The 27,130-nt window shown below is 41.7% G+C and overlaps 1 protein-coding gene across 3 annotated transcripts in view; it reads right to left on the reverse strand.

Moving 5' to 3' along the window:
- Positions 1–53: 53 nt before the first annotated feature.
- Positions 54–27,130, reverse strand: part of Ci (transcriptional activator cubitus interruptus) — a 171,074-nt gene continuing 143,997 nt past the window's right edge. For all 3 annotated transcript variants that reach the window (XM_076432619.1, XM_076432620.1, XM_076432621.1), the window contains 8 exons: positions 10,267–10,532; positions 6,101–6,355; positions 5,583–5,747; positions 5,344–5,508; positions 4,846–5,268; positions 4,164–4,691; positions 3,814–4,071; positions 54–3,691 (listed from right to left, as the gene is read on the reverse strand). In XM_076432619.1, coding sequence (XP_076288734.1) covers positions 2,240–3,691; positions 3,814–4,071; positions 4,164–4,691; positions 4,846–5,268; positions 5,344–5,508; positions 5,583–5,747; positions 6,101–6,355; positions 10,267–10,532 — 3,512 coding nt within the window. In that variant the 3' untranslated portion in view covers positions 54–2,239. The remainder of the gene's footprint in view (positions 3,692–3,813; positions 4,072–4,163; positions 4,692–4,845; positions 5,269–5,343; positions 5,509–5,582; positions 5,748–6,100; positions 6,356–10,266; positions 10,533–27,130) is intronic.

Genomic DNA, 27,130 nt, shown 5'->3' on the forward strand with positions numbered 1-27,130 from the left:
TTCTCTATGCACAGAAAGATTCAATAAACATCACTATGATTTTGTTAAACGACTAATCCCACAATATTTTGTTGTAGTGTCAATCAGAAAGATTATCTTGTAACCCCTCCACACAATCAAAGTTTGCAACAATTTTGACAGCTTATATTTTAACGATTATTTGTTTGCGACATATGGTTTGTTTCAAACTTTTCCTCTCTTCTCGACGAGAGTGGGTGTTGATGTGCAAAACAACTTTAACAGCAATTTTCTTTGATATATGTAGACAATTTTGCGGCAAGTTTTTTTTACAGATGTCCACCGATTGGATACCAGATACAGTTTTTCTTTTCACTTTAGCAGAAATATTTTTCACCACCATGATCTAAAACTTGTTCGTTAATGTCTTTTAACAGCTAATAACCTAACCTAAATTATTAAACAGTATTTATTTCGCCAAATATTGTTCACCTCTGGTTCCAGGGTAGCATGGTTAAATATCGAGACGAAATGTTTCTTGTTGATGGGATCGATATGATTTATTTTAAAATAATTAACAATCTTTAGAGTGTAAAACTTTCTCGTCATGCACCTCCCGTCCGCGCAATCGAACGCTCGATGAGTTTCTATAACTATATGTATACGATAGATATGTATACTATTCACAAGACGTCGGTATCATAGATTAATAAAATTCGTACAAAATCGTGTGTGTAACAAAAACAGCTTTAGGTACGCTAAGTCTTCTTCAACATACGCATTCTCGCGAAAGGCGCGAGTATCTTTTTAAAGTAGATAAGAAGGGTCGATTAGTTTACACCTAACGTGTCGACTAACGTTGCTCGCAGCTATCATTAAATTTATTTTTTTACAATGATGAAAGACACTCGATCTAACAAACACACACTGACACACGCGCACGCACTCCGCAAAGTGATTGTCTACCATTATCATGCACGCTGTCCGTAACTGCTAACGACCTATTAAAATAAGATTTATCTACAGACTTCGTATCCTAGTATTGGCCATCAATGTTACCTTTTTGATCGGTTATTCTCATTCGTTGTGGCTTCCTATCGTTAAAGAAACATCGTCTCTCTTCTCCGTATCACAATGCACATGCAGCACATCATTCGTCGCTACGCTAACAAAAGTGGCAGACTTACGATGATACGAGAAGTACTTAACTACGTTGGCACGCGTGAGAAGGACTGGTTGTACAAAAATACGGTACAAAGATCTATCTACAAGTAAATCGTCTTACAAAAATATTTCGGAATCTTCAATACAATGATGTTACCCGTTCGCTGCGACGATAAAGATCTTCAAAATTTAACATATGAATTTTTAGAAATGTCGACTGAAAAATCTCTAGTTAAATTTCGCTGTAAGGCACCTCGGAGCTCCTTCAATTTTTCTACAAACGTTAAACTTTCTAAACGACACAGCGTTAACATCGATAACACGTTCGAGTTGTTTCGCACAACACGGTATCACTTCGATTACGATTAATCACCGAGAATATCATCCATGTGAGGTCACAATCTATAATTCCGCTAAATTAATTTAAGTCACGGTTACAGTTACATTGGGCCCTTAACATTACCATAGAAAATACAATATTTATCAAAAATACAAAAGTGTAGATAGCTCGATCAATTCTCTTCGGTAGATTCCGTTTAAGAGGGTGCGCGACCTTCGATGCCTAAATAAATAAGTGTACAATTTTCTGATTGTTTTGAAAAATAAAGAAATGGCGGCTTGTCGAATACAAACTCTCTCTTGAACATTTACAAATCTTCGAACGAACTAAGATATCCAAAAGATCGTCTGCTACATTGTTACTAAATTTGATAAAAAATAATGTGCAGAACATATTACAAGAATTCGTCACTTCTTTAATTTTCAAAACGACCTACCATACTAATCTACAGATGCGAAACTTTGGTAAATGTTGACAAAAGGGGACCTTCACATATGTTGTGAAGGTCAACATTCCGAACAATCGCAAGTCTTAGTTTCGGAGATAATTGTAAAAAACTTTCGTCAACTTTAGATTACAAGTACACTTGATCCTCCTACAAGCTTTCACTGAAATAAAAACTTGTTCAGAATGTTGACCTTGACAACATTGGTGCCCTTTCGTCAATATTTACCGAAACTTTAAACAGATTTACAATTTTTTCTAAGGTTCTGCACACCCCCACAAGACCGCTTAGCCAAAAGAATAATAGTATAAAAATATGTAGGCTTTTAGCGTTTACTGTATCATCTGCAAGTATCTGTTCTCCTCAAGCAACGAGCTGAGGGAGGAGGACATGTCGTTGACCACCATGTTGGCGCTAGTAGGCAGTGGTTGTGGTAACGACATCGGATGAGTTGAGCTGGAGACATTGGTTTCGTGAGTGCTCGCGTTCTCGGACCAGTTTCTACACTGTTGCACGTACTCCAATGTCCTCCTATAAGAATCCTGTCTCATCCCCAGAGGAGGTTTCATGGGGGTTCCCTGTTGCGATTGGCTGATGTCCCTGCACTGGATTTCGGGGATAGTGGCGCCAGGATGATCGTGGTAGCAGTGATCGCCATAATTCCACTGGCAGCTGCAAGTGTATTGTTGGTGGGTAGGGGTGTTGGTTCGAGCCTGGCAATTGCAAGTTTGCTGTTGCATTCTGCAGTTATTCTGCTGGCCGGTGCACAGTTGTGGAGACATTCTCTTGAGCATAGTGTTGTCCACGGTTGATCGATGGGAGCCGTTCGAGTGGGAGCAATTGGTCATCTGCATGCAAGGGGACACTGGCTGCGATGGGGCTTGCTGTTGGCAGCCTTGAAGTCCGGTCATGTTCGCTACTTGTTTCGTTTGGTTGCTCACGCTCAGCTGGGAGCAGGGACTCGCCATTTGAGGACACTGATTCGGGACCGTAGTTTGCTGGTTGGAGTGCAGGTTGGATACCTGACCGTTCGGTGTCATCACTGGTCTGGTGCACTGGTTGGTCTGTCCGCATTGCGAGTTAGGATGGTTCACGCCAGGCTGATTGTGCATGACAGTCTGTTGGTTACAGTGGACCGTCATTTGCGGACAGTTGGCTGCTGATCGCATCTGAGCACACTGCTGCGAGGTTATAGTGCCGTGATTCGGCGGAGCGCAGGATGGACTCGTATGGTGGTTCATGTGGCTGTTGGGATTTCCAGGGCAGCTCGCGTTCATCTGACCCTGGCACCCGTAGCCAGGATAGTAACCGTGGTGGACGTGATTCTGTGGGCAGTTTCTGGTCAGCTGAGCAGAGTTCTGAGGGAGATTCTGCGGAGCGTGTTGAGGCGCCAGAGCACCGGCCGCTGGCGACGTTAGAGGCTGATCGCTGATATGACTGGGAGCGTAATGAGATCCGGGTGACATCACTTGACCCACTGCTGGACTAAGAACTTGGCCGTTCGGCTGCGACGGGTAGCTCGGTGCAGGACAGTATTGCGAATTGGGTGGAGCGGGTCTTGAACTGGGGCACTGGTTGTACGGCGATGGAGAGGTATTCTGGTAATTGGTGCAAGTCGATTGCGCTGATGATTGCTGGCCGTAACAGTGTTGCTGGTGAGACTGGTTGTAGTTGCAAGTGGGCTGGGCCTGGCGCTGACAGTGCATCGGATTGCTGCACACTGGCGATTGACAGACCGGGAGGGGACTGCCGCGATAACTGATCTGGCTACCGGTTGTCTGAACCTGAAACGAAGACAACATTCAATTCTCTTGTATACTGTATAAATGTATTATTCGTTAAGAGAGTTTTAGTAAATACATAGATATTGCAACAGTTGTAAATTGTTACTTTAGTATAAGTTTACCTGGTTCAAGTATTGCATCATCTCGTCCGGAATGACCAACTTGTTCTCCACCATCTCGCCCTCCCCGACTTCGTCCAAAATCACTTCTTGATTGGGATGACGCTCCGGGAACTGGGCAGATCTAGGTCTGGGCGGTACGACCGGCGAGTTTCTTTGAGTTTGCTGTCCTCTGGCTGGCTCCGACATGCGACGGTCACCAGAAGGTTGCGTGCAATGACTGGTTGGACCGATCCACTCTCCTGTTACTCCATGAAGGCCCTGGAAATTGATCGAGTCGAATGTATACCACACTGCACGCAGAATATACAATATAGAAATGAATAGCACACTTCAGGAAGTACTCGAATTACCTGCAGAGACATGTTCTGCGTCTGAACGACAAGATTGCTCGTCGAATAGGGCCCTTGGAGGTGGCTGGGAGCGTTCATTCTACCGGAAGTGGTGCTCAACTGGCTGCTTCTCCTCGACGTGCCCGGACTGATGGGATCGTAGAAGCTTCCTGGGCCAACGTGAGTCATTCGGACGGCGCTGACACCGCTGGCTTGACTACTTCTTCGGCTGCCGAAGTCCGTGGACTTCATGCTGCCGTAGTATGTGCTCACGGTGGTGTTGCTATCTCTTCTTGGCTCGTTCAAAGGCTGTAGCCTGAGCTGGAGGTCCGACAAGTTCGTCTGACGTGCAGGACCACCGCTCTCCATTTTTAGGTCGGTGATCCTTCTGTTCAGGTCGCCGATGTTACCCTGAGGTCCGCGGGTTCCCCTCAATCCGGACACGACAGGCAGACTCGGCATACCCTTGGCCTGCAGTCTTCCTTTTAGACGGTTCCTTGATGCGGGCGCTGGGGCCTGTTGCTGCTGCTGCGACTCCATTCCGCCAACCTGAACATAATTGTTTGTCACGTTATTCGATCAGTTGTAAATCTGAAGTAACTAACTAAATTGTAAAACAAAAGCCAGCAGTTCTAGTGATGAAGGGATAAGGCAGCCTTCATTAGCTTGAGACGAGAACAATTTCTGTAAATTCGAAGCTCACCATAGCACGGAGGGCAACCGGCAAATCAGCAATGTCCAGGTCATCGGGTTCCTCGTTCCAAGGTTCCTCGGCGAGTGCAACACCCTCGGCCGTCAATGCACTGGCTCCAGCAACTTCGTCGTTGCAGCCACCCATCAACGGACTACCCTGTTGTTGCATCATGCTCGGCGGACTGTTAGCTTCGCTTTCGGATTTGACGCTGGGGCTCGACAAGCTGGGTGTTTTCGGATGGAGATCCTCGCTTCTGCTGGGACTGTTTCCACCTGCGCCAGCTTCGTCGCTTCCTCCGCCATCTCCGCCACCACCTTTGTGCTTCTTGTTGGCGTAGAACTCTGGACCGTGCACCGTTTTAACGTGTTTCCTCAAAGACGACGGGTCCGTATACCTTTTCGTGCAGCCTGGCGCCTTGCAGACGTAAGGTTTCTGAAATGTTCAACGGGAACGTTAATCTTTCGAGAACAGTTTCGTACAAAAAGCTGGACAAGGTTTACGACTTACCTCGTTGGAGTGAGTCCTATTTTGATGCTTGGCACGATCACTAGCATTGCTGAACGCCTTGCTGCATCCAGGGTACTCGCAGGTGTAGGGCTTTTCCCCGGTGTGAGACCTCAGGTGCGTCTTCAGGTTCTCCAATCGCGAATAAGCTTTGAAACAGCCTTCAAACTGGAACCAGACATGAGAACATTAGTTTCATTTGTTGGAGAATAAAATGTCTGTTTAATATTCTGGATACTTACAGTACACTTATGGGGCTTTTCACCAGTGTGTCTTCTCATGTGCACCACCAACATATACTGAGCTTTGAAAGGCTTTTCTTCCCTCGAGCATTCTTCCCAGCCGCAAACGAAGCTCTTTTTGTTCGCGTGGATGTGATCGTTGTTGATATGCTTCACGAGATCGTCCTGGAAAAATGAAAGAAACATATTAATGTCTTAACCATTCAACTATTACAACTGTTTTGCAAAAATTCTGTGAGAAAAATAAAATCCCGGAGCATCTCAAAGTTAGCCGCTCTACATTATCGACATGCCAACATGGCTGCGGTCTTCCGTGTGCAGAACGGTGTAAATCGCTGAACTTTAAACAAGCGTAACTTTTGAACTAGTCGATTCCTAAGGTTACAACTTGGATTTTCGACGTTTTCTCAACAAAGTCTACAGGATTATATAGAAAAGAGTGAAAAGTTTGGTCAAGTTTAACCGGTTTTAGTGTTCCTAGTGCTCCACGTGCTCATTTTTGTCGCAGCCTGACTCACCTGAGTTGGAAATTCGAGGCCACAGTCCCGCCAATGGCAATTAGTCTCGATGAAGTCACCGGGTTCGTCCCGAAGATCCTCGCTCGGACTAAGTCCCTGAGGATGGGTCGGTGGAGCAGTGGTGGTCGTCGAATTCGTGGTTGTGGTCGCTGGTTCTCTCTTCACCTTGGCAGAGGCTCTCCTCGAAGATGTGTCAGCCTCCGCTGTGACCGACCTGGTCGACGACTCCGAAGCTTTCCTGCACGATTCTGCGCTCTGCGAACAGACAATCGATGGATATTACCATTTTCAGGATCAAGTCTTAACAAGAAACTTTAAGGGCCCGTTCGGACACGGCGGAATCCGCGCGTTTTCGACTGCGCGATTTGAACCGCGTCAAAATTGACAGTCGTTCAGGATGAGGCGGTAACCGCGTGGACATACAGGAGAGGGACAAAGTTTTAGCTCAATATGAAGATTGAAATCGCGCGGAAACAGCGCGGATTTGATTTCCTGCGGTTCAGAGGCGGCAGCCGCGCGGATGTTTAGAATATCTTCTAACCGTACTTATCCCATCGAATTTCTGTTTGACAATTCCTGTAGAGTTATTATACATTTACGCCAATGTAAACAAGGTCCGCGCGATTTCCGTCGTGTCTGAACGAGCCCTTAAACTGTTGATATTAAAAAGAAAAATGCATTTAATAACTCGGAAATTTTTATAATACGGAAGTAATTTGATGAATCTTTAGGAAAATGTAATTCTTAGAGAAACAACGCGAAATTCAAAATTGTGTTTCATCCGTATTTTTTCTCACACACAAATATTAAAAGAAAATAGATTGTTTCAGTGCTACATTAAGCAACAAATTATTTTTACCTCTTCCTGTAAATTTCATTCCGTTCTACTAGACGCCCATTCAATAATATTTCACAAAAATCTGTACACATACTTTTGAGTGGGCGAGAATGCATAAAGCTTGTCACACATAATCGTTTGGTACTTAATCGGCGAAGATGTAATAAATATGTAGCGAGTTTTAAACGTTAGATTGTTTACTTTAGTCTCGTCACAGTGCGCGCCGATCAAACCCGCTTCTTGACACGCGATCAAGCAATTATCGCAGGCCGTATAGGGCAGTGCGCCGATTTCATCGATAGATCGATCGATCGGCCGACGAACCGTTTGCCCTCCGGAGGCGAGCACAGACTGATATAGACATAACTCGGAATATTTCCGCTTAGATCGTGTTCATGGGCCCGCGTTCGTGCGCTGGGGGCGAAACTGATTGTGAGACTGCGGGTGGCGAGACTTGACAAACGAGGAACACGCGGCTCGGTACCGTCCGTCTCGGTATTTTGATCTTATTTGATGACCGCCTCGCTGGGCCAAAGACAAGGCAGCATCGCCACCAAGCTGAGGAAAACATTCGCCGCGAGTGTACTCCCAAACAATTTCGTCGTAAACGCAAGCGAGATTATTTTATCTACGACCGATCTGGGTTTACATTGAATTCGTACACGGTCAGTCAAGGTCTCTATACGTCCTTCAAAATGGAGTAACTTTTTTTGCCCGAATCAGATCTGGTACTATTAGGTTGTCGCATATGAAATGTCCGATTGTTAACACACAATCAGCTAAATCTGTTTGAGCAGATTAAGACCAAATGTTTGCAATCATAATTTGCGAGCAGAAGGCGGTCATTTTGGTGCCAAGACATGCTTGAAACAGGTTCCGTCCTTATTTGCTATAAATCTGCTGACAAGAACCAGACGCCAAATACCGAGACTACTGCGGAAGCAGAGGTGGGCATTATTTGGCGAAAAAAATATTTGAAATACTATTTAATATTTTAGATTTTTAAATAAGATATACAATTTCGAAAATGAAATATTTCTATTTTAACAATCTACACCTATTTTCAGTAATAATATTTAAAATTGAAAATAAAGACAAAATACAAATATTTTCAATATATTCTTCAAATAAAATACTATTCTTCAAAAATTACTGCATCAAACGAAATATTTTATTTTCAACAAGTTCCTGCATCAAATAAAATATTTTATTTTCAAAGTTGTACAGATACTGTAAAATAAATCGGATTATTTACTGTTTACTATTTAAAATACTATTTTCCCCAGCTCTGTGCGGAAGTTTGGTGCCTCATTCATACCAAATCAAGAGCAAATTGTTTACTGGGCAGTAACGTTGAGCAAACATAATCTTCACGAAATATAAGAAATTAGTCAATGAATCACAAGTCCCTTGATTGCATTACGATAGAAATTGAATTTTTGGATCGTCCGCGTTCTTCGCTTACAAGATCTGTATTATACATTTCGATCAAACATCACATAACGTTATCGTCAATATGTTGCTTCTCCACTCCTATAAAAAGGATGCTCGACATTCACACTGATCGACAATGAAATAACCATGATTTAAAACTAAAATTGAATATCTAAATAAAGATTGAAGGTAAATCCTTGAAGAACAGCTTCGTGCCTTGAAATGATGTATAATTTCGTTAGAAAATTTCGAATTGTTGCTTCTCCACTCATATAAAAAGGATGCTCGACATTCACACTGATCGACAATGAAATAACCATGATTTAAAAATAAAATTGAATATCTAAATAAAGATTGAAGGTAAATCCTTGAAGATCAGCTTCGTGCCTTGAAATGATGTGTAATTTCGTTAGAAAATTTCGTAGATTCGTTTCAATCTGAATAACATTTGGTAGACTCTGTTCGAGGTCTTCATCGCGAGTCCGACTTGTTGTTATTACACGGCAAGGAACTACAGCGGCAAGGGCATTCTCAGAGGTACCTAATCCACCGAAGCCAGCAACGACAACGCTATAATTTCCCGGAGACCCGAGCCCGATACGACTGAACCTGATCTAAGCCGTGCGCGCGGTGTTCTCCGGGTAAACCGCTCGATTCCGTAGCCCCATAAATCGATCGATCACCGTTGGGAACGAGCCGGCGTGTACAGGATCTTGGATCGAGAGAGGCCGGCGACAACAACCATCGAAATGCAGGCGAATGCAATCAGCGGGCGGACTTTACAGCGTGCGTTTGCTGGACTTTACAGGGTCCGTGGCGCATTCGTATCGCGGAGAATGAAAATGCTGCGGCGGATCTAAATAAATCAGAGCAGAGAAGCCATCGCCCTGGATCAAGAAGAAGAGAAAGGGGAAAACAAAGAGAGAGAGAGAGAGAGAGAGAGAGAGAGAGAGAGAGAGAGAGAAGCAGACGGAGGGAAACAAGATTAAGAACGACGTTGAGAAAAGAGGAGAAAAAAGAAAGATACGAAGAAGAGAAGAAGGGGGCGAGCGAGTTGAAGGAAGAAGGAAAGAAAGAGGAGAGAGGAAGTGGGAAGAGAAGCAAAGAAAAAAATGAAGAACGATGTCAGGTGGAGGGATGGGGGTGGAATCTGGCGAAATAATGTGTGCGAGATTGCTTGTAACCCGAGGACCATGCGAGGGTAACCCAATCTTTTTCTCTTTCTCCCTTTTCTCTCCCATCTCCTCTCACGTGCTGCGCGCGGATGATGAAGCTGAGAAGTCTCGAGGAGAGGAGACGAGGGGCGCGAAAGCTGCGAAAGAACGCTCGGCCCGCTCTCAATGAACCGATAACGAGCTACCGAACTCGGCCCTATTCGCAATAACAATCGGACAAACACTTGTACGCCTCTGCGACGCGGTGTCGCGTATCATGCGAGTCGCGCGCCACCAACGTATTTACATACCCACGCATAATCATCGCGTATCGCGCGAACCGACGACGCGCGATAATTATCATAGCCTAAGCTGCCGACGCTACGCGGCTTGCCCAACACTGTTCCCTTCAGTGTTCGTAAAATTCTGAAGAAGTGTAATTTGCATAAGTTCAAATGTCTATTCCATTAGTCGATTCTGGACGACATTTCCCGGATTTACCTCGATGTACGCCCCTGTACATAATTAGAGTATAGCTGTATGGACTCATTCAACAATTTGCTCTTGATTTGCTACGAATTTTCCAGCACAACTTTTCGACAAATTCCAGAGGTTGCAATCGAAAGCTCGCCCTCGTAAAGGGGGCAGGTCGGTCGCACTATGAGCGGACCTAACCCCACTTTAAATATTAAAGCTCGTCTTCAAAGGGTGAAGAGTGACGTGATAAAAATTCGACTCACCTCAGATTTCGGTGGCAGTCCTCCATGTGGTCCCAAAGTCGCAGAAGCAGTGGAATGAGGCGGTACACCGGGGTAGAGCTGTGAATGGGGTGACAATCCATGGGCATGGGGGTGTGGATGAGGGGGTGGCGGAGGAGGTGCAGGAGGTTGCAAAGGATGAGCATGGGGTAGCAACGCCGCGGCAGCAGCACTCCTCAGGAGATGGGCCTGCAGTTGTTGCAAGTGAGGCGCCATTCCCGGGTGCATTCCCAAGGTTGGACTCATTGCTGAAACAAAAGATGTGCGACACTTTTTAAAAATTCTAATGTGCATGCAGGAAAAATACTTTCAAGGCCTGCTGTACAACATTGTCATGGCAAATGACACTTTATGATATGAAATACATACATATGAAATGTATTTCGTTTGTTCGAGAGCTTGCAATATTATTACCCAAAACTTTGAAACGTAAGACTTTCGAGTCGACCAGTTCCCTGAGCTTTTAGGTACGAATATGACTTTCGTTTTTGGCGAAAATTACAGATTATAATATACAATATGTTCGCTATGTTCTATATACAATACATTCGGTGTATTCTATGTATATGTATATTCGATATTTGATGTATTCAACATAAAATATATTGTATATTTGATATATTCAATATAAAATATATTGTATATTTGATATATTCAATATACAATATATTCGATATTCGATATATTGAATATTGTATACAATATAGTCTATATTTGATATATTCAATATACAATATATTCGATATACAATATATTCGATAAACAATGTATTCGATAAACAATATATTCGATAAGCAATATATTCGATAAACAATATATTCTGTATTTGATATATTCAATATACAATATAATTGATAAACAATATATTTGCTATACGATATATTCGATATATTTAATAAATTCGATGTACGATATAAGCGATATGTTCGATATGTAGCGGAGTGTAAATAGTTGTGTGAATGGTTTATTGTAAATATTGAGTACGACTGTTGAGAAAGTGTGTATAATCGATGACTGAAACACAGCATGAACTATGCGTGATATGTATGACCTGAAGGAAGGTATGAGAACAAAAGAAGTAAAATAAATAAATGCCTGACGTGTGTACGTGTGCAAATGTTCAGACAGAAGCGAACCGCCAAGCGGAACAGTTAGAAGAGTTTGTTCAATAAAATATAATATCAAAGTCAGAAAAAGACTGAATTATTTATCATAAACTAAGTCTTGACAATTGGTGACCCCGTATCGTAGTGGAAATCGACGAAGCTGGTGAGCCTTTAATCGTCATAGAATGTAAAACAATTTGGATAAACTTAAAATTGTTGGCTTGTGCTGTGATTCTTAGGTCGAAAAGTTACTAGTAAGATGAAAGGTCCAAAAAACAACTCTGATTTGAAGGAAGGAGCGTTACCAAATGCTCCCGAACAAGCATCATTACCTCTTGAAGATGTGCATAATGAGATCAGGCTTGTACGCATTTTAGTGGAGCAAATAATGGATGTCGTGATGGATATAAGACGTGAGATTTGTGGCCATGGTTCACCCTATGTTGGTTTCCCACTACCTGAACCACGTTTTAAATGATCAAAGAAAATATTGTTAAATTGTAAGGTAACTTGTATCGTAACTGAGTTACTGAAAGGGGAGTAATGTAGCGGAGTGTAACTAAATAGTTGTATGAATGGTTTATTGTAACCACTGAGTGAGTGGTACGACTGTTGAGAAAGTGTGTATAATCGATGACTGAAACACAGCATGAACTATGCGTGATATGTATGACCTGAATGAAGGTATGAGAACAAAAGAAGTAAAATAAATAAATGCCTGACGTGTGTACGTGTGCAAATGTTCAGACAGAAGCGAACCACCAAGCGGAACAGTTAGAAGAGTTTGTTCAATAAAATATAATATCAAAGTCAGAAAAAGACTGAATTATTTATCATAAACTAAGTCTTGACAATTGGTGACCCCGTATCGTAGTGGAAATCGACGAAGCTGGTGAGCCTTTAATCGTCATAGAATGTAAAACAATTTGGATAAACTTAAAATTGTTGGCTTGTGCTGTGATTCTTAGGTCGAAAAGTTACTAGTAAGATGAAAGGTCCAAAAAACAACTCTGATTTGAAGGAAGGAGCGTTACCAAATGCTCCCGAACAAGCATCATTACCTCTTGAAGATGTGCATAATGAGATCAGGCTTGTACGCATTTTAGTGGAGCAAATAATGGATGTCGTGATGGATATAAGACGTGAGATTTGTGGCCATGGTTCACCCTATGTTGGTTTCCCACTACCTGAACCACGTTTTAAATGATCAAAGAAAATATTGTTAAATTGTAAGGTAACTTGTATCGTAACTGAGTTACTGAAAGGGGAGTAATGTAGCGGAGTGTAACTAAATAGTTGTATGAATGGTTTATTGTAACCACTGAGTGAGTGGTACGACTGTTGAGAAAGTGTGTATAATCGATGACTGAAACACAGCATGAACTATGCGTGATATGTATGACCTGAATGAAGGTATGAGAACAAAAGAAGTAAAATAAATAAATGCCTGACGTGTGTACGTGTGCAAATGTTCAGACAGAAGCGAACCGCCAAGCGGAACAGTTAGAAGAGTTTGTTCAATAAAATATAATATCAAAGTCAGAAAAAGACTGAATTATTTATCATAAACTAAGTCTTGACAATTGGTGACCCCGTATCGTAGTGGAAATCGACGAAGCTGGTGAGCCTTTAATCGTCATAGAATGTAAAACAATTTGGATAAACTTAAAATTGTTGGCTTGTGCTGTGATTCTTAGGTCGAAAAGTTACTAGTAAGATGAAAGGTCCAAAAAACAACTCTGATTTGAAGGAAGGAGCGTTACCAAATGCTCCCGAACAAGCATCATTACCTCTTGAAGATGTGCATAATGAGATCAGGCTTGTACGCATTTTAGTGGAGCAAATAATGGATGTCGTGATGGATATAAGACGTGAGATTTGTGGCCATGGTTCACCCTATGTTGGTTTCCCACTACCTGAACCACGTTTTAAATGATCAAAGAAAATATTGTTAAATTGTAAGGTAACTTGTATCGTAACTGAGTTACTGAAAGGGGAGTAATGTAGCGGAGTGTAACTAAATAGTTGTATGAATGGTTTATTGTAACCACTGAGTGAGTGGTACGACTGTTGAGAAAGTGTGTATAATCGATGACTGAAACACAGCATGAACTATGCGTGATATGTATGACCTGAATGAAGGTATGAGAACAAAAGAAGTAAAATAAATAAATGCCTGACGTGTGTACGTGTGCAAATGTTCAGACAGAAGCGAACCGCCAAGCGGAACAGTTAGAAGAGTTTGTTCAATAAAATATAATATCAAAGTCAGAAAAAGACTGAATTATTTATCATAAACTAAGTCTTGACAATTGGTGACCCCGTATCGTAGTGGAAATCGACGAAGCTGGTGAGCCTTTAATCGTCATAGAATGTAAAACAATTTGGATAAACTTAAAATTGTTGGCTTGTGCTGTGATTCTTAGGTCGAAAAGTTACTAGTAAGATGAAAGGTCCAAAAAACAACTCTGATTTGAAGGAAGGAGCGTTACCAAATGCTCCCGAACAAGCATCATTACCTCTTGAAGATGTGCATAATGAGATCAGGCTTGTACGCATTTTAGTGGAGCAAATAATGGATGTCGTGATGGATATAAGACGTGAGATTTGTGGCCATGGTTCACCCTATGTTGGTTTCCCACTACCTGAACCACGTTTTAAATGATCAAAGAAAATATTGTTAAATTGTAAGGTAACTTGTATCGTAACTGAGTTACTGAAAGGGGAGTAATGTAGCGGAGTGTAACTAAATAGTTGTATGAATGGTTTATTGTAACCACTGAGTGAGTGGTACGACTGTTGAGAAAGTGTGTATAATCGATGACTGAAACACAGCATGAACTATGCGTGATATGTATGACCTGAATGAAGGTATGAGAACAAAAGAAGTAAAATAAATAAATGCCTGACGTGTGTACGTGTGCAAATGTTCAGACAGAAGCGAACCGCCAAGCGGAACAGTTAGAAGAGTTTGTTCAATAAAATATAATATCAAAGTCAGAAAAAGACTGAATTATTTATCATAAACTAAGTCTTGACAATTGGTGACCCCGTATCGTAGTGGAAATCGACGAAGCTGGTGAGCCTTTAATCGTCATAGAATGTAAAACAATTTGGATAAACTTAAAATTGTTGGCTTGTGCTGTGATTCTTAGGTCGAAAAGTTACTAGTAAGATGAAAGGTCCAAAAAACAACTCTGATTTGAAGGAAGGAGCGTTACCAAATGCTCCCGAACAAGCATCATTACCTCTTGAAGATGTGCATAATGAGATCAGGCTTGTACGCATTTTAGTGGAGCAAATAATGGATGTCGTGATGGATATAAGACGTGAGATTTGTGGCCATGGTTCACCCTATGTTGGTTTCCCACTACCTGAACCACGTTTTAAATGATCAAAGAAAATATTGTTAAATTGTAAGGTAACTTGTATCGTAACTGAGTTACTGAAAGGGGAGTAATGTAGCGGAGTGTAACTAAATAGTTGTATGAATGGTTTATTGTAACCACTGAGTGAGTGGTACGACTGTTGAGAAAGTGTGTATAATCGATGACTGAAACACAGCATGAACTATGCGTGATATGTATGACCTGAAGGAAGGTATGAGAACAAAAGAAGTAAAATAAATAAATGCCTGACGTGTGTACGTGTGCAAATGTTCAGACAGAAGCGAACCACCAAGCGGAACAGTTAGAAGAGTTTGTTCAATAAAATATAATATCAAAGTCAGAAAAAGACTGAATTATTTATCATAAACTAAGTCTTGACAATTGGTGACCCCGTATCGTAGTGGAAATCGACGAAGCTGGTGAGCCTTTAATCGTCATAGAATGTAAAACAATTTGGATAAACTTAAAATTGTTGGCTTGTGCTGTGATTCTTAGGTCGAAAAGTTACTAGTAAGATGAAAGGTCCAAAAAACAACTCTGATTTGAAGGAAGGAGCGTTACCAAATGCTCCCGAACAAGCATCATTACCTCTTGAAGATGTGCATAATGAGATCAGGCTTGTACGCATTTTAGTGGAGCAAATAATGGATGTCGTGATGGATATAAGACGTGAGATTTGTGGCCATGGTTCACCCTATGTTGGTTTCCCACTACCTGAACCACGTTTTAAATGATCAAAGAAAATATTGTTAAATTGTAAGGTAACTTGTATCGTAACTGAGTTACTGAAAGGGGAGTAATGTAGCGGAGTGTAACTAAATAGTTGTATGAATGGTTTATTGTAACCACTGAGTGAGTGGTACGACTGTTGAGAAAGTGTGTATAATCGATGACTGAAACACAGCATGAACTATGCGTGATATGTATGACCTGAATGAAGGTATGAGAACAAAAGAAGTAAAATAAATAAATGCCTGACGTGTGTACGTGTGCAAATGTTCAGACAGAAGCGAACCGCCAAGCGGAACAGTTAGAAGAGTTTGTTCAATAAAATATAATATCAAAGTCAGAAAAAGACTGAATTATTTATCATAAACTAAGTCTTGACAATTGGTGACCCCGTATCGTAGTGGAAATCGACGAAGCTGGTGAGCCTTTAATCGTCATAGAATGTAAAACAATTTGGATAAACTTAAAATTGTTGGCTTGTGCTGTGATTCTTAGGTCGAAAAGTTACTAGTAAGATGAAAGGTCCAAAAAACAACTCTGATTTGAAGGAAGGAGCGTTACCAAATGCTCCCGAACAAGCATCATTACCTCTTGAAGATGTGCATAATGAGATCAGGCTTGTACGCATTTTAGTGGAGCAAATAATGGATGTCGTGATGGATATAAGACGTGAGATTTGTGGCCATGGTTCACCCTATGTTGGTTTCCCACTACCTGAACCACGTTTTAAATGATCAAAGAAAATATTGTTAAATTGTAAGGTAACTTGTATCGTAACTGAGTTACTGAAAGGGGAGTAATGTAGCGGAGTGTAACTAAATAGTTGTATGAATGGTTTATTGTAACCACTGAGTGAGTGGTACGACTGTTGAGAAAGTGTGTATAATCGATGACTGAAACACAGCATGAACTATGCGTGATATGTATGACCTGAATGAAGGTATGAGAACAAAAGAAGTAAAATAAATAAATGCCTGACGTGTGTACGTGTGCAAATGTTCAGACAGAAGCGAACCGCCAAGCGGAACAGTTAGAAGAGTTTGTTCAATAAAATATAATATCAAAGTCAGAAAAAGACTGAATTATTTATCATAAACTAAGTCTTGACAATTGGTGACCCCGTATCGTAGTGGAAATCGACGAAGCTGGTGAGCCTTTAATCGTCATAGAATGTAAAACAATTTGGATAAACTTAAAATTGTTGGCTTGTGCTGTGATTCTTAGGTCGAAAAGTTACTAGTAAGATGAAAGGTCCAAAAAACAACTCTGATTTGAAGGAAGGAGCGTTACCAAATGCTCCCGAACAAGCATCATTACCTCTTGAAGATGTGCATAATGAGATCAGGCTTGTACGCATTTTAGTGGAGCAAATAATGGATGTCGTGATGGATATAAGACGTGAGATTTGTGGCCATGGTTCACCCTATGTTGGTTTCCCACTACCTGAACCACGTTTTAAATGATCAAAGAAAATATTGTTAAATTGTAAGGTAACTTGTATCGTAACTGAGTTACTGAAAGGGGAGTAATGTAGCGGAGTGTAACTAAATAGTTGTATGAATGGTTTATTGTAACCACTGAGTGAGTGGTACGACTGTTGAGAAAGTGTGTATAATCGATGACTGAAACACAGCATGAACTATGCGTGATATGTATGACCTGAAGGAAGGTATGAGAACAAAAGAAGTAAAATAAATAAATGCCTGACGTGTGTACGTGTGCAAATGTTCAGACAGAAGCGAACCACCAAGCGGAACAGTTAGAAGAGTTTGTTCAATAAAATATAATATCAAAGTCAGAAAAAGACTGAATTATTTATCATAAACTAAGTCTTGACAATTGGTGACCCCGTATCGTAGTGGAAATCGACGAAGCTGGTGAGCCTTTAATCGTCATAGAATGTAAAACAATTTGGATAAACTTAAAATTGTTGGCTTGTGCTGTGATTCTTAGGTCGAAAAGTTACTAGTAAGATGAAAGGTCCAAAAAACAACTCTGATTTGAAGGAAGGAGCGTTACCAAATGCTCCCGAACAAGCATCATTACCTCTTGAAGATGTGCATAATGAGATCAGGCTTGTACGCATTTTAGTGGAGCAAATAATGGATGTCGTGATGGATATAAGACGTGAGATTTGTGGCCATGGTTCACCCTATGTTGGTTTCCCACTACCTGAACCACGTTTTAAATGATCAAAGAAAATATTGTTAAATTGTAAGGTAACTTGTATCGTAACTGAGTTACTGAAAGGGGAGTAATGTAGCGGAGTGTAACTAAATAGTTGTATGAATGGTTTATTGTAACCACTGAGTGAGTGGTACGACTGTTGAGAAAGTGTGTATAATCGATGACTGAAACACAGCATGAACTATGCGTGATATGTATGACCTGAATGAAGGTATGAGAACAAAAGAAGTAAAATAAATAAATGCCTGACGTGTGTACGTGTGCAAATGTTCAGACAGAAGCGAACCGCCAAGCGGAACAGTTAGAAGAGTTTGTTCAATAAAATATAATATCAAAGTCAGAAAAAGACTGAATTATTTATCATAAACTAAGTCTTGACAATTGGTGACCCCGTATCGTAGTGGAAATCGACGAAGCTGGTGAGCCTTTAATCGTCATAGAATGTAAAACAATTTGGATAAACTTAAAATTGTTGGCTTGTGCTGTGATTCTTAGGTCGAAAAGTTACTAGTAAGATGAAAGGTCCAAAAAACAACTCTGATTTGAAGGAAGGAGCGTTACCAAATGCTCCCGAACAAGCATCATTACCTCTTGAAGATGTGCATAATGAGATCAGGCTTGTACGCATTTTAGTGGAGCAAATAATGGATGTCGTGATGGATATAAGACGTGAGATTTGTGGCCATGGTTCACCCTATGTTGGTTTCCCACTACCTGAACCACGTTTTAAATGATCAAAGAAAATATTGTTAAATTGTAAGGTAACTTGTATCGTAACTGAGTTACTGAAAGGGGAGTAATGTAGCGGAGTGTAACTAAATAGTTGTATGAATGGTTTATTGTAACCACTGAGTGAGTGGTACGACTGTTGAGAAAGTGTGTATAATCGATGACTGAAACACAGCATGAACTATGCGTGATATGTATGACCTGAATGAAGGTATGAGAACAAAAGAAGTAAAATAAATAAATGCCTGACGTGTGTACGTGTGCAAATGTTCAGACAGAAGCGAACCACCAAGCGGAACAGTTAGAAGAGTTTGTTCAATAAAATATAATATCAAAGTCAGAAAAAGACTGAATTATTTATTATAAACTAAGTCTTGACAGATATATTCGATGTAACGATGTTTCTAAATTCATGTAATGTTTTCATAGAGCTGTGCGTTTCACATACATATACATTTCTCGTCCGGCAAAATTTAATGAAATCCAATCTTGTCATTTTTAAGGTAGGCGCACACTAGAGTCTAGTGACTAGACCGCACCGCGACTGCACGCCGACCACCGCTGTTTTGACTTTCGTATATGTAGTTCATAGTTCTATGTTTTATATCACGCGTGGGCAAATTTTTGCTCGATCGGAGGCATTTGCAAGGGATACCACCACTTCTCGCGGCCGCGTGTCTCGCTCCCCGTGGCGGCCGTAGTGCCGCATCCCTTGAAAATGCCTTCGATCGAGCAAAAATTTGCCCATGCGTGATGTAAAACCTAGAACTATGAACTACATATACGAAAGTCAAAACAGCGGAAGCGGGTGGACGCGGTGCGGTCTAGCGTGCGCCTACCTTAAAAATGACAAGATTGGATTTCATTAAATTTTGCCGGACGAGAAATAAACAATAAAAAGTTATTTAAAAAATATAAACAATAATAAACAATATAATAATTATATTATTATTGTTTATGATTATCAACAATTTAATTTTATTTGCCTACCTTAACGTTATCAAAATCCTTTCTTCAGGGCTCACACATTCTCGCATATTTGTATTTTGTCTTGCTATGCTTGGCCGCACTATTCGTACAAGATTCTTGTACGTAGCCTTGCGCATTCTGTACAATGCTTGAAATTTAGCATCGTCTTCTGCTAATTATCTTTTGCAGCCACAAATATTCTGCAGTTAATATTATTGCGAATGTAAGGGTGCACCCAGAATTTTCTTGTTCTTCTTTTTCTCCGTCGAATATAATTATAAAAAATCACATTCCCCTCGTCGCTTGACATCTTTGTTCGCTTTTCGTAAATAACGTGAAGTTTGCTCTACGCTTCGTGTATAGACGATTGCGGCATCGTACGCTAATCATAATGACGACGCTTCGTGGACACGCGTCAATTATTTTACATTGGTTGCAGCACTGAAACCTACAGCAATCGATATTTTGTCGCCTACGCGTCTTTGTCGCGACGCATTGTGGACATAGGGCCTTACTGTGTTCTGTAGATTCACTACCAACCTTCTACAAGGAAGTGCTAACTATACCATCTCGTTAAACCAGCAGGAAGGTGCGAACTTATATGTAGATAAAGAATCGCAACAAAATTACAACGACTTGAAATTATAGGGCGATCGCAGTCACAAAGATTGTAAAGAAGTACATACACCGAATAATTCATGACTAAATATTAACCGATGGTATCGTTTCAAGATCGCATCCATCAACGACTCACCACCCCGATGAAAAGTCCCCGGCGTAGTTTCCCGGCGATTAATCTCGCAGGAACGTACCGCAGCAGATCGAATAACGATACCGTTACGATACACGGTGAAAGAAAAACGTTCCCGTGCAAATTATTCAATCGCGAAAGATTTCTTCCGGTGATACGGTTGTCGGCGAGGGGGGGATCGCGGTATAGCGTTTAATAGTTGACACCGGAGGAGACGGGGGTGTACGAGGATAATCGATAGAGATCGAAATCGGACCGCGTCCATTCTCTTGACAGTCGCAACACGGCACGCCGGACTTCCGGCACGTAGCCTAAGCTTGCATTTCAATGCTAACGCCCTCTCTTACGATACCTTGATGCTATAGCGATCGTCGTGGCTGTTATACTCGCTGTTCCGGACGAAAATTATAACCTCCTGCACAAAATCATTTGCTATTTCTTTCCAAAACTCTCCAAATCAATTGTAGGAAGTATTAAACGATTGCATAAGTTCGTGCCAGATTTTTGCAGATGTCACAAACCGTACTGCACAGCGGAGTGTAAAAGAATAAAATTATATAGTCACCATTCTTTCCTAATCGTAGAAAAAAGTGGTGATTGTATAATTAATTAACAAAGCTGTATTCTTTGAAATTTAACCATTGAATTTTATTTCCAGATCGGCCACGAACTTATGCAATCATCTGATACAAGTTAAACACAAACGTATTTCTTCGTTTAATAATTTTTTAATTACGAAGGTCCAAGAAAACATTTTTACGTCGTTCACGTTCAAAGACAAGTTACCTGCAACGTTTAAAAAGTCAAACCCACAGTAATCATGATTTCCTAGCTACGGTGCGAGCACTCGAGATTTACAAGATGGCGTTTGATGTCTCGCAGCCGGCCGGGGATTTAATGCCGCCTCGGATGTCCTCTTTCACTCTCAGTGAACATTTTATTAATAATCGACGAACGGTTGAATTACCCGTGCGTGGAAACAGGCATTATCGCCGACGAGGCCACACACCGTAAACCAGCGAGATTCCCTGCGTTATCGTCATCCGGCAGCGTGTACCGCGCTTTATTAAATATTTTCATACGTCATCGACGCGGTGATGCACAAAGGAAGTCGCGACGGTGATTAAGCGATTATCCTGCCGTATACGAGCGGACAGCCGGTTTCCCGGAGTAACGTACGGCCGATTCCGGAAAATTATAGTGTTCTTAAATAAAGCATCGTAGGCGTACGGGCTTCGAGCATCGCGCGCCGGTTTATGGTTCGTTTTGAATCGCGACGAGCGATCAATGCGATCGCGAGAAATACGTGTATGCGCGTGCATGTATACAGCGGCGTAAACGCGATTTTTATTTTGTTCGTGTTCGCCGAAGAATAGGACGTAAACCATGTGGCCGAGAGAGGCTCGTGGAATCGCGAGAACCGGTAGCCCTTGTAATTTCTTGCCGTATCGATGGTGCCCGTACGCGGAATCCGTTGATGTTTCCATTCGGTTGTGCGAGCTGCAATTATCGGCTCGTAGGGGGCGGTGGCCGGGCCCCGACATTATAGAATCTTGCGAAGTTATTTGCGACTCGGGATTCGTGGATCGCGTGACGATCACCGGCACGCCGCCAGTAGCAGCACAAAGTTTCGAAACGAGACGCCACGCTCGTTCTAATCGCTTAAGCATCCGCGGGCACGCAAGTGCGCGCTTGCTTTTATGAGCCACCGACTAGACCATGGTGACACATGGGCGTGACTAGTCGCCTAAGTACTTCGGCGCACGTACGTGATGGCACCCTGAATGGGGCTTGATTGCATCGTCGCTGGCTGAACCTTCGACGACTGCTAAACGTCCGGGTATGTGGGAGAGACGCGGCCTGTTCGAGGAAACTCGAGGAATCGGTTGAGATCGAAGAACACCACGACCGAACAGGAGGACGGGGTCGGTCAAATGTGAACCAGACTTTTTCTTTAATTTGCTGTCCTGTTTTCGAAGCATACAAACTGGTTCATCATTTCCTCTTTGACTTTGTCAAACTGCTTTTCCTCCATTATTTCCTCGTCGTTTCTTTGTCGTTTCTCATAATCTGCTGCAATATGACCAACACCTTGACAATTATAACTAGACTGCGGATTTTATGCATTTTTGACAGAAATGGGCACGTACAATTTAAAACAGTGGACATATTAAAAAGATTGAAGGCCACCAGTGTATTAGTTTCACCTTAATAATATAATTATAAGAAGGAAGCAATTTATATTTGGCTCCAGTGTCCTGCAATCAATGCAGATATTTTTCATTTTGCATAAAGATCCGCGGTCTAATTAATAACTAAACTGCAGATTTAATTCTTTCTTGAGTAAAATTTTAACACGTTGAAAATAGTGCATCTTTATGCTTGAATCATCTTAATGTTTCTCATGTGAATGCAGAAAATCTGGAGTCTAGTTATAACATTTTTTGTTGTTATAACTAGACTGTGGAAAGTAAGTTCACGATTGGTAAGTTGATGAATGAAATGTCATTGAACTCGTCTTGACATCAGCTACAGCACTATGAAGTTCCAAATATATGGGGCCATTTAAAAGACCTTGAAAACGACAACAACCAGAAGGTATGACCTATCGTGAAACCTGACGGAGCCATTTAGGTGGCCTGTTTCTGAATCACCGGGTATATAAAACGAGTGCTCGACTACTATGATTAACCAACACATTTCTCACAGTTTACCACAAGTTCGAATTATATTGTACGCTGCATATCGCTGAAAGATCGCCGATGATCCGAGCAGATTGAGTTCGAGCTGCAAACACACGAGCATCGGAAATCGGAATCCGTATCTAGTATTGATTCGTAAGGCACGATGACTGCGCGATGGCTATAAATAGGAATAAAGAAGGGAATGATAAAACGGTCAGTTAACCGTGCAAGCCTGCACGCGTCAATACGGCATAAATATTAGCTAAGCTAATTTATAGAGCGGCGATAGGGACGGTGTCAGCGGAGGCTTGAATTAGAAGGAAACGCGATTCGAAGGCCTGTCACGTATCGCACCGACAAGACCATATTGAACCGTGATTAATTTAACCACGGCAATTTATCGAACAGCCTCGTACCCGCGCCGTGTATTAATATATTATCCTGTATCAAGCCACTGTTGTTAAATAGCAGCCTAACGCGTTCCTGATTCTATCGAACCGCGTCGATTTGTAGCGTCGAAACGACGCACAGTGCGAGATGTAATCTTTCACGTCTAGATCAATAAAATTCCTCTTCTGTACACTATATTCTTTCCAATATGTATGTATTTCACTCTAAAATTAAAAAAGTTATGAAGAATTCAAACCAGAAACATCATTTTGCACCAGCCTGTACTTGGGAGTACTATTTTTTTTCGAAGTACTTATAGAGAGTTCGAATTCCATCAATCAAGGTTCGAACCTGTTTGCGAGGTACTTGATCCCATCATTACTATTCGGGACAACACTAATTTATTTAGCAGTGGTTCGAACAACGTCCCATTTTTCTATGCAATAATACAATACGCTAAAGTGTACGATGGTGCTATAATTGATCAAATTTCTCTTGCTAATTAAATTTTTCTAATAAATTGATTTTTGTGAATGGCCATTTTTGACGACGAAGATCTTTGGCGCAACGATTCTCGTGTTCCGTGAAAACATTTTTCTGCCACTTCTTCAAAAGCAAAACCAATTAAACAAGAAAAATATGGATTGATGATAATGACAAGACAGCGCACGAGGGTTAAGAAGAGATAAGGAGATTCTAAATAGCACCAATAACCGTGAAGGACGAGTTTCCTCGTGATGCCCCGGTTAAAACGTTCAGAATAACGAAAAAAACCTTGTTGAGCCTGGATCGATTTAGCAATTCCCGCCGTTCCCGCGGGAGAAGACTGATCATGGGAGCGCGTTTAACGAGCAGTGGCATCTCGGTGCGCGTCATACGACGCCACGCCGACAAACGATCGACGGCCGCGTCGCGCCGCTTGAATTTTAATCCGTTAATTACTTCATTTAATCGCAAATTACCGGTCGCTCTTAACTCGCGTGCAAGGAGGTCCGGCCGATTTGTGGGGCGTACACCGGGCGCGATTCAGCGTTGCAGCCGGCTTTATAATGGCTTCATGCGCACCGGCACCTTAATTCGATGGTTCGCCTGGGCCCATCCTCTATATACCCTGGGCCCCGTGGTCCCCCCTCCGGCCCTCTTGCCGCTCCCCGCCTGATCGGCGTGCCCTTAAACGTCAGAAACCGATCCTTACGAGGACGAGGGCCCTCCGCGTTAACGCCGCCACCAATGACTTTATTCGTTTCGTACAGGTCCCGGTGATTATGGTAATCTGTCGGTCAGAAACCCGGTTTTCCTGAGAAACCCGGACGCCTTCGATATCACGCGGACGTTTTACGACTAATGTTAACATGCGCGGAATGATATACGATCGGGGGGCCGCCTCTCTGTGTTGATAATATTAAAGTGAATTATGCAAGTAACCCGCGGGCGGGTCTCTCGGTGATCGGAGACCGGACCGGACCGGACCGGGATCGGTTAATGGAGATCATTCGACTGCCGATAAAATTGGCTTCGCGACCATAAAACAGGTGAATTTCGAAAATCTCGCGTGCGACAGGTGTTGTCCCGTCACGTCTCCTCAGTCGTCCGAACTTCTCGACAACTTAATTCCCGATGCTTCGGACGATTAATTTAGCCGGGACTTCGTTGATCGGAAATCGACCGGTATTTAATCGATTCTTCTTTTCTTTTTTAGCGGCAAATTGAATTTGGCGGATTAATACATTGTGATGATATCTCCTGGTTTGATTTCTCGATTTCTGGCGAGTAGATCGAACGAGTGGTTTTAAGAACGAGAGAGAGAGAACTGCCAGAAATATGTTCGAAAACGTGTTCAAACATTGAATACATGAAGCTATGAATGGTTCTGAATGGTTTCTTCGTGAATGTAAAAGCGAGCAACAAATGTAGTGTAATAAAAGATGTTCGTTGCGCAGTGAAATGAGCTCGTATAACCCTAGAGACTGTTTACAGCGAGTACGTATAATTAAAGGTTGTAATGGAACTGGATTAAGCATGAACCGATCAAATTAAATTTACTTCATCATGGCGCACACTTTCATTTACTTCTGTTCTCCCACGAGTATCAACATAACAGTAAAACTAGTAAATTGCTTAAAAATGTATCAAAGATATTCAGGATTTTCGTTGCATTATGAGCCATAAGAAAAGTGCCTTGAAGAGCACGTTTCACAAAATGATTGAACAACGCTGTAAATAATCTTAACGAATATGAATCGCGTTGTTGGAAAAGTGTAATTTCCTAATCGGGACGAATCGATCAAACGTCTACGAAGATTGGAAAGAATTCGATGATGTTATGGTGCGCATAAAACGAAACGAGCGAAATCTCCATGGAGGGTTGAGAGCGCTCGTCTCCGCGAGCGGCTCGCCGCGCCGCGCCGCGCCGGCCGCCATATTGGTATCTCCGAGTATAGATACACCTAATTTCCTTACGGAGCTATTTGCCCGCCCCGAGGGGGCTGTTTACGAGGTTCATTTATTCGTCGCATAGTAGCGGCAATAACTTGGAAAATATGGCCGTTGCGCGGTAGTCGCATTAACAACTTCTGCCCGGGTACACGTATAATTACACGCGTATAATTCACGTATCGCGTATCCGCGCGCGTGAAACATTTACGATCCCGTCGAGATCCGATCGTGGCCGCCGCGCTGCGCCGCCGCCGTCGTCTCGCCGTACTTGACGACGACGAGTTTACACGACGGCCGGCGTAATTACGGGCAATCAATCACCGAACGGTACACGTTCGGTGAAAACACGCCGGTTAAACGCCGGTGACTTACGTTTTCGGTGGACGTGGTGCGCGGGTGATCTCTTAATTATGGGTTCGCCGCGCGCCGCCGTGCCGCCATCCCGCGATTTCCCGAGATATTTATTCGCGGTGTAAATCGCGCGGAACGTCTCTCTTCGGCTCCCTCCGCGGACCGAGACCGAATAATTACGCGGACACAGTTGTTACACGAGGAATCGACGCGCCGATATTCCACCACTGATTTACAATCAGTCGAAACACTAGCGAGACAGGGTGAAAGTTATATCGGAAATAATTCAGAAGCTGTTGTCGCAAATTTTGGTTGGATTATGCAAAACTACCGTTCCGACACATAAATTCGTATTTTAATCGAGTGGTGTCTCAGAGTCACCACTGAAAATTGCTGTACCATTATGCAATATTACTTTATTAAATATGTTTGGGGTATAATCAATTACCAAACATTAAGGATATTATATAAATTTTATCTTCGTATAAAGAACAAGATTAATATACAGGGTATTTCACCTAACTTGACCACCTTGAATATCTTTGTTGTTTTTAAAGATAGGTCAAATGTCTGAAGGACAAAGTTGAATGGTAAAATGGGGCTCATACGATATCAAAAAAATTTTTGTGTTTATGTAATTCTTTTTAGAGATATGAAGGTCACCTTGATTTTTTTAAAATGGAATGAGGTACTTTTTAATACATCAATCGATGCAGCTGGACATTCGTTATAAAAAGGTACTAACCTATGTATGTCGAAAAGTTAGTAGTTCAGGAGATATTTCAATTTAAATAACTCTAAAACATCATTATCGTCGTACTAAGACGTTACACAAGTATAAGTAAACGCTAACGATAATGTCTAGCTGCATCGATTGATGTATTAAAAAATACCTCATTCCATTTAAAAAAAAATGAAGGTGACCTTCATATCTCTAAAAAAAATTACATAAAAACGAAATTTTTTTTTGGTATCGTATGAGCCCCATTTTACCATTCATCTTTGTCCTTCAAACATTTGACGTATCTTTAAAAACAACAAAGATATTTAAAGTGGTCAAGTTAGGTGAAATACCCTGTAGAATGGAATTATTCTAGGTTGGAAGAAATCTTTAATTTTCGAGTT

Source organism: Lasioglossum baleicum, chromosome 10 (assembly GCF_051020765.1).
Source record: "Lasioglossum baleicum chromosome 10, iyLasBale1, whole genome shotgun sequence".
Taxonomy (NCBI): Eukaryota; Metazoa; Arthropoda; class Insecta; order Hymenoptera; family Halictidae; genus Lasioglossum; species Lasioglossum baleicum.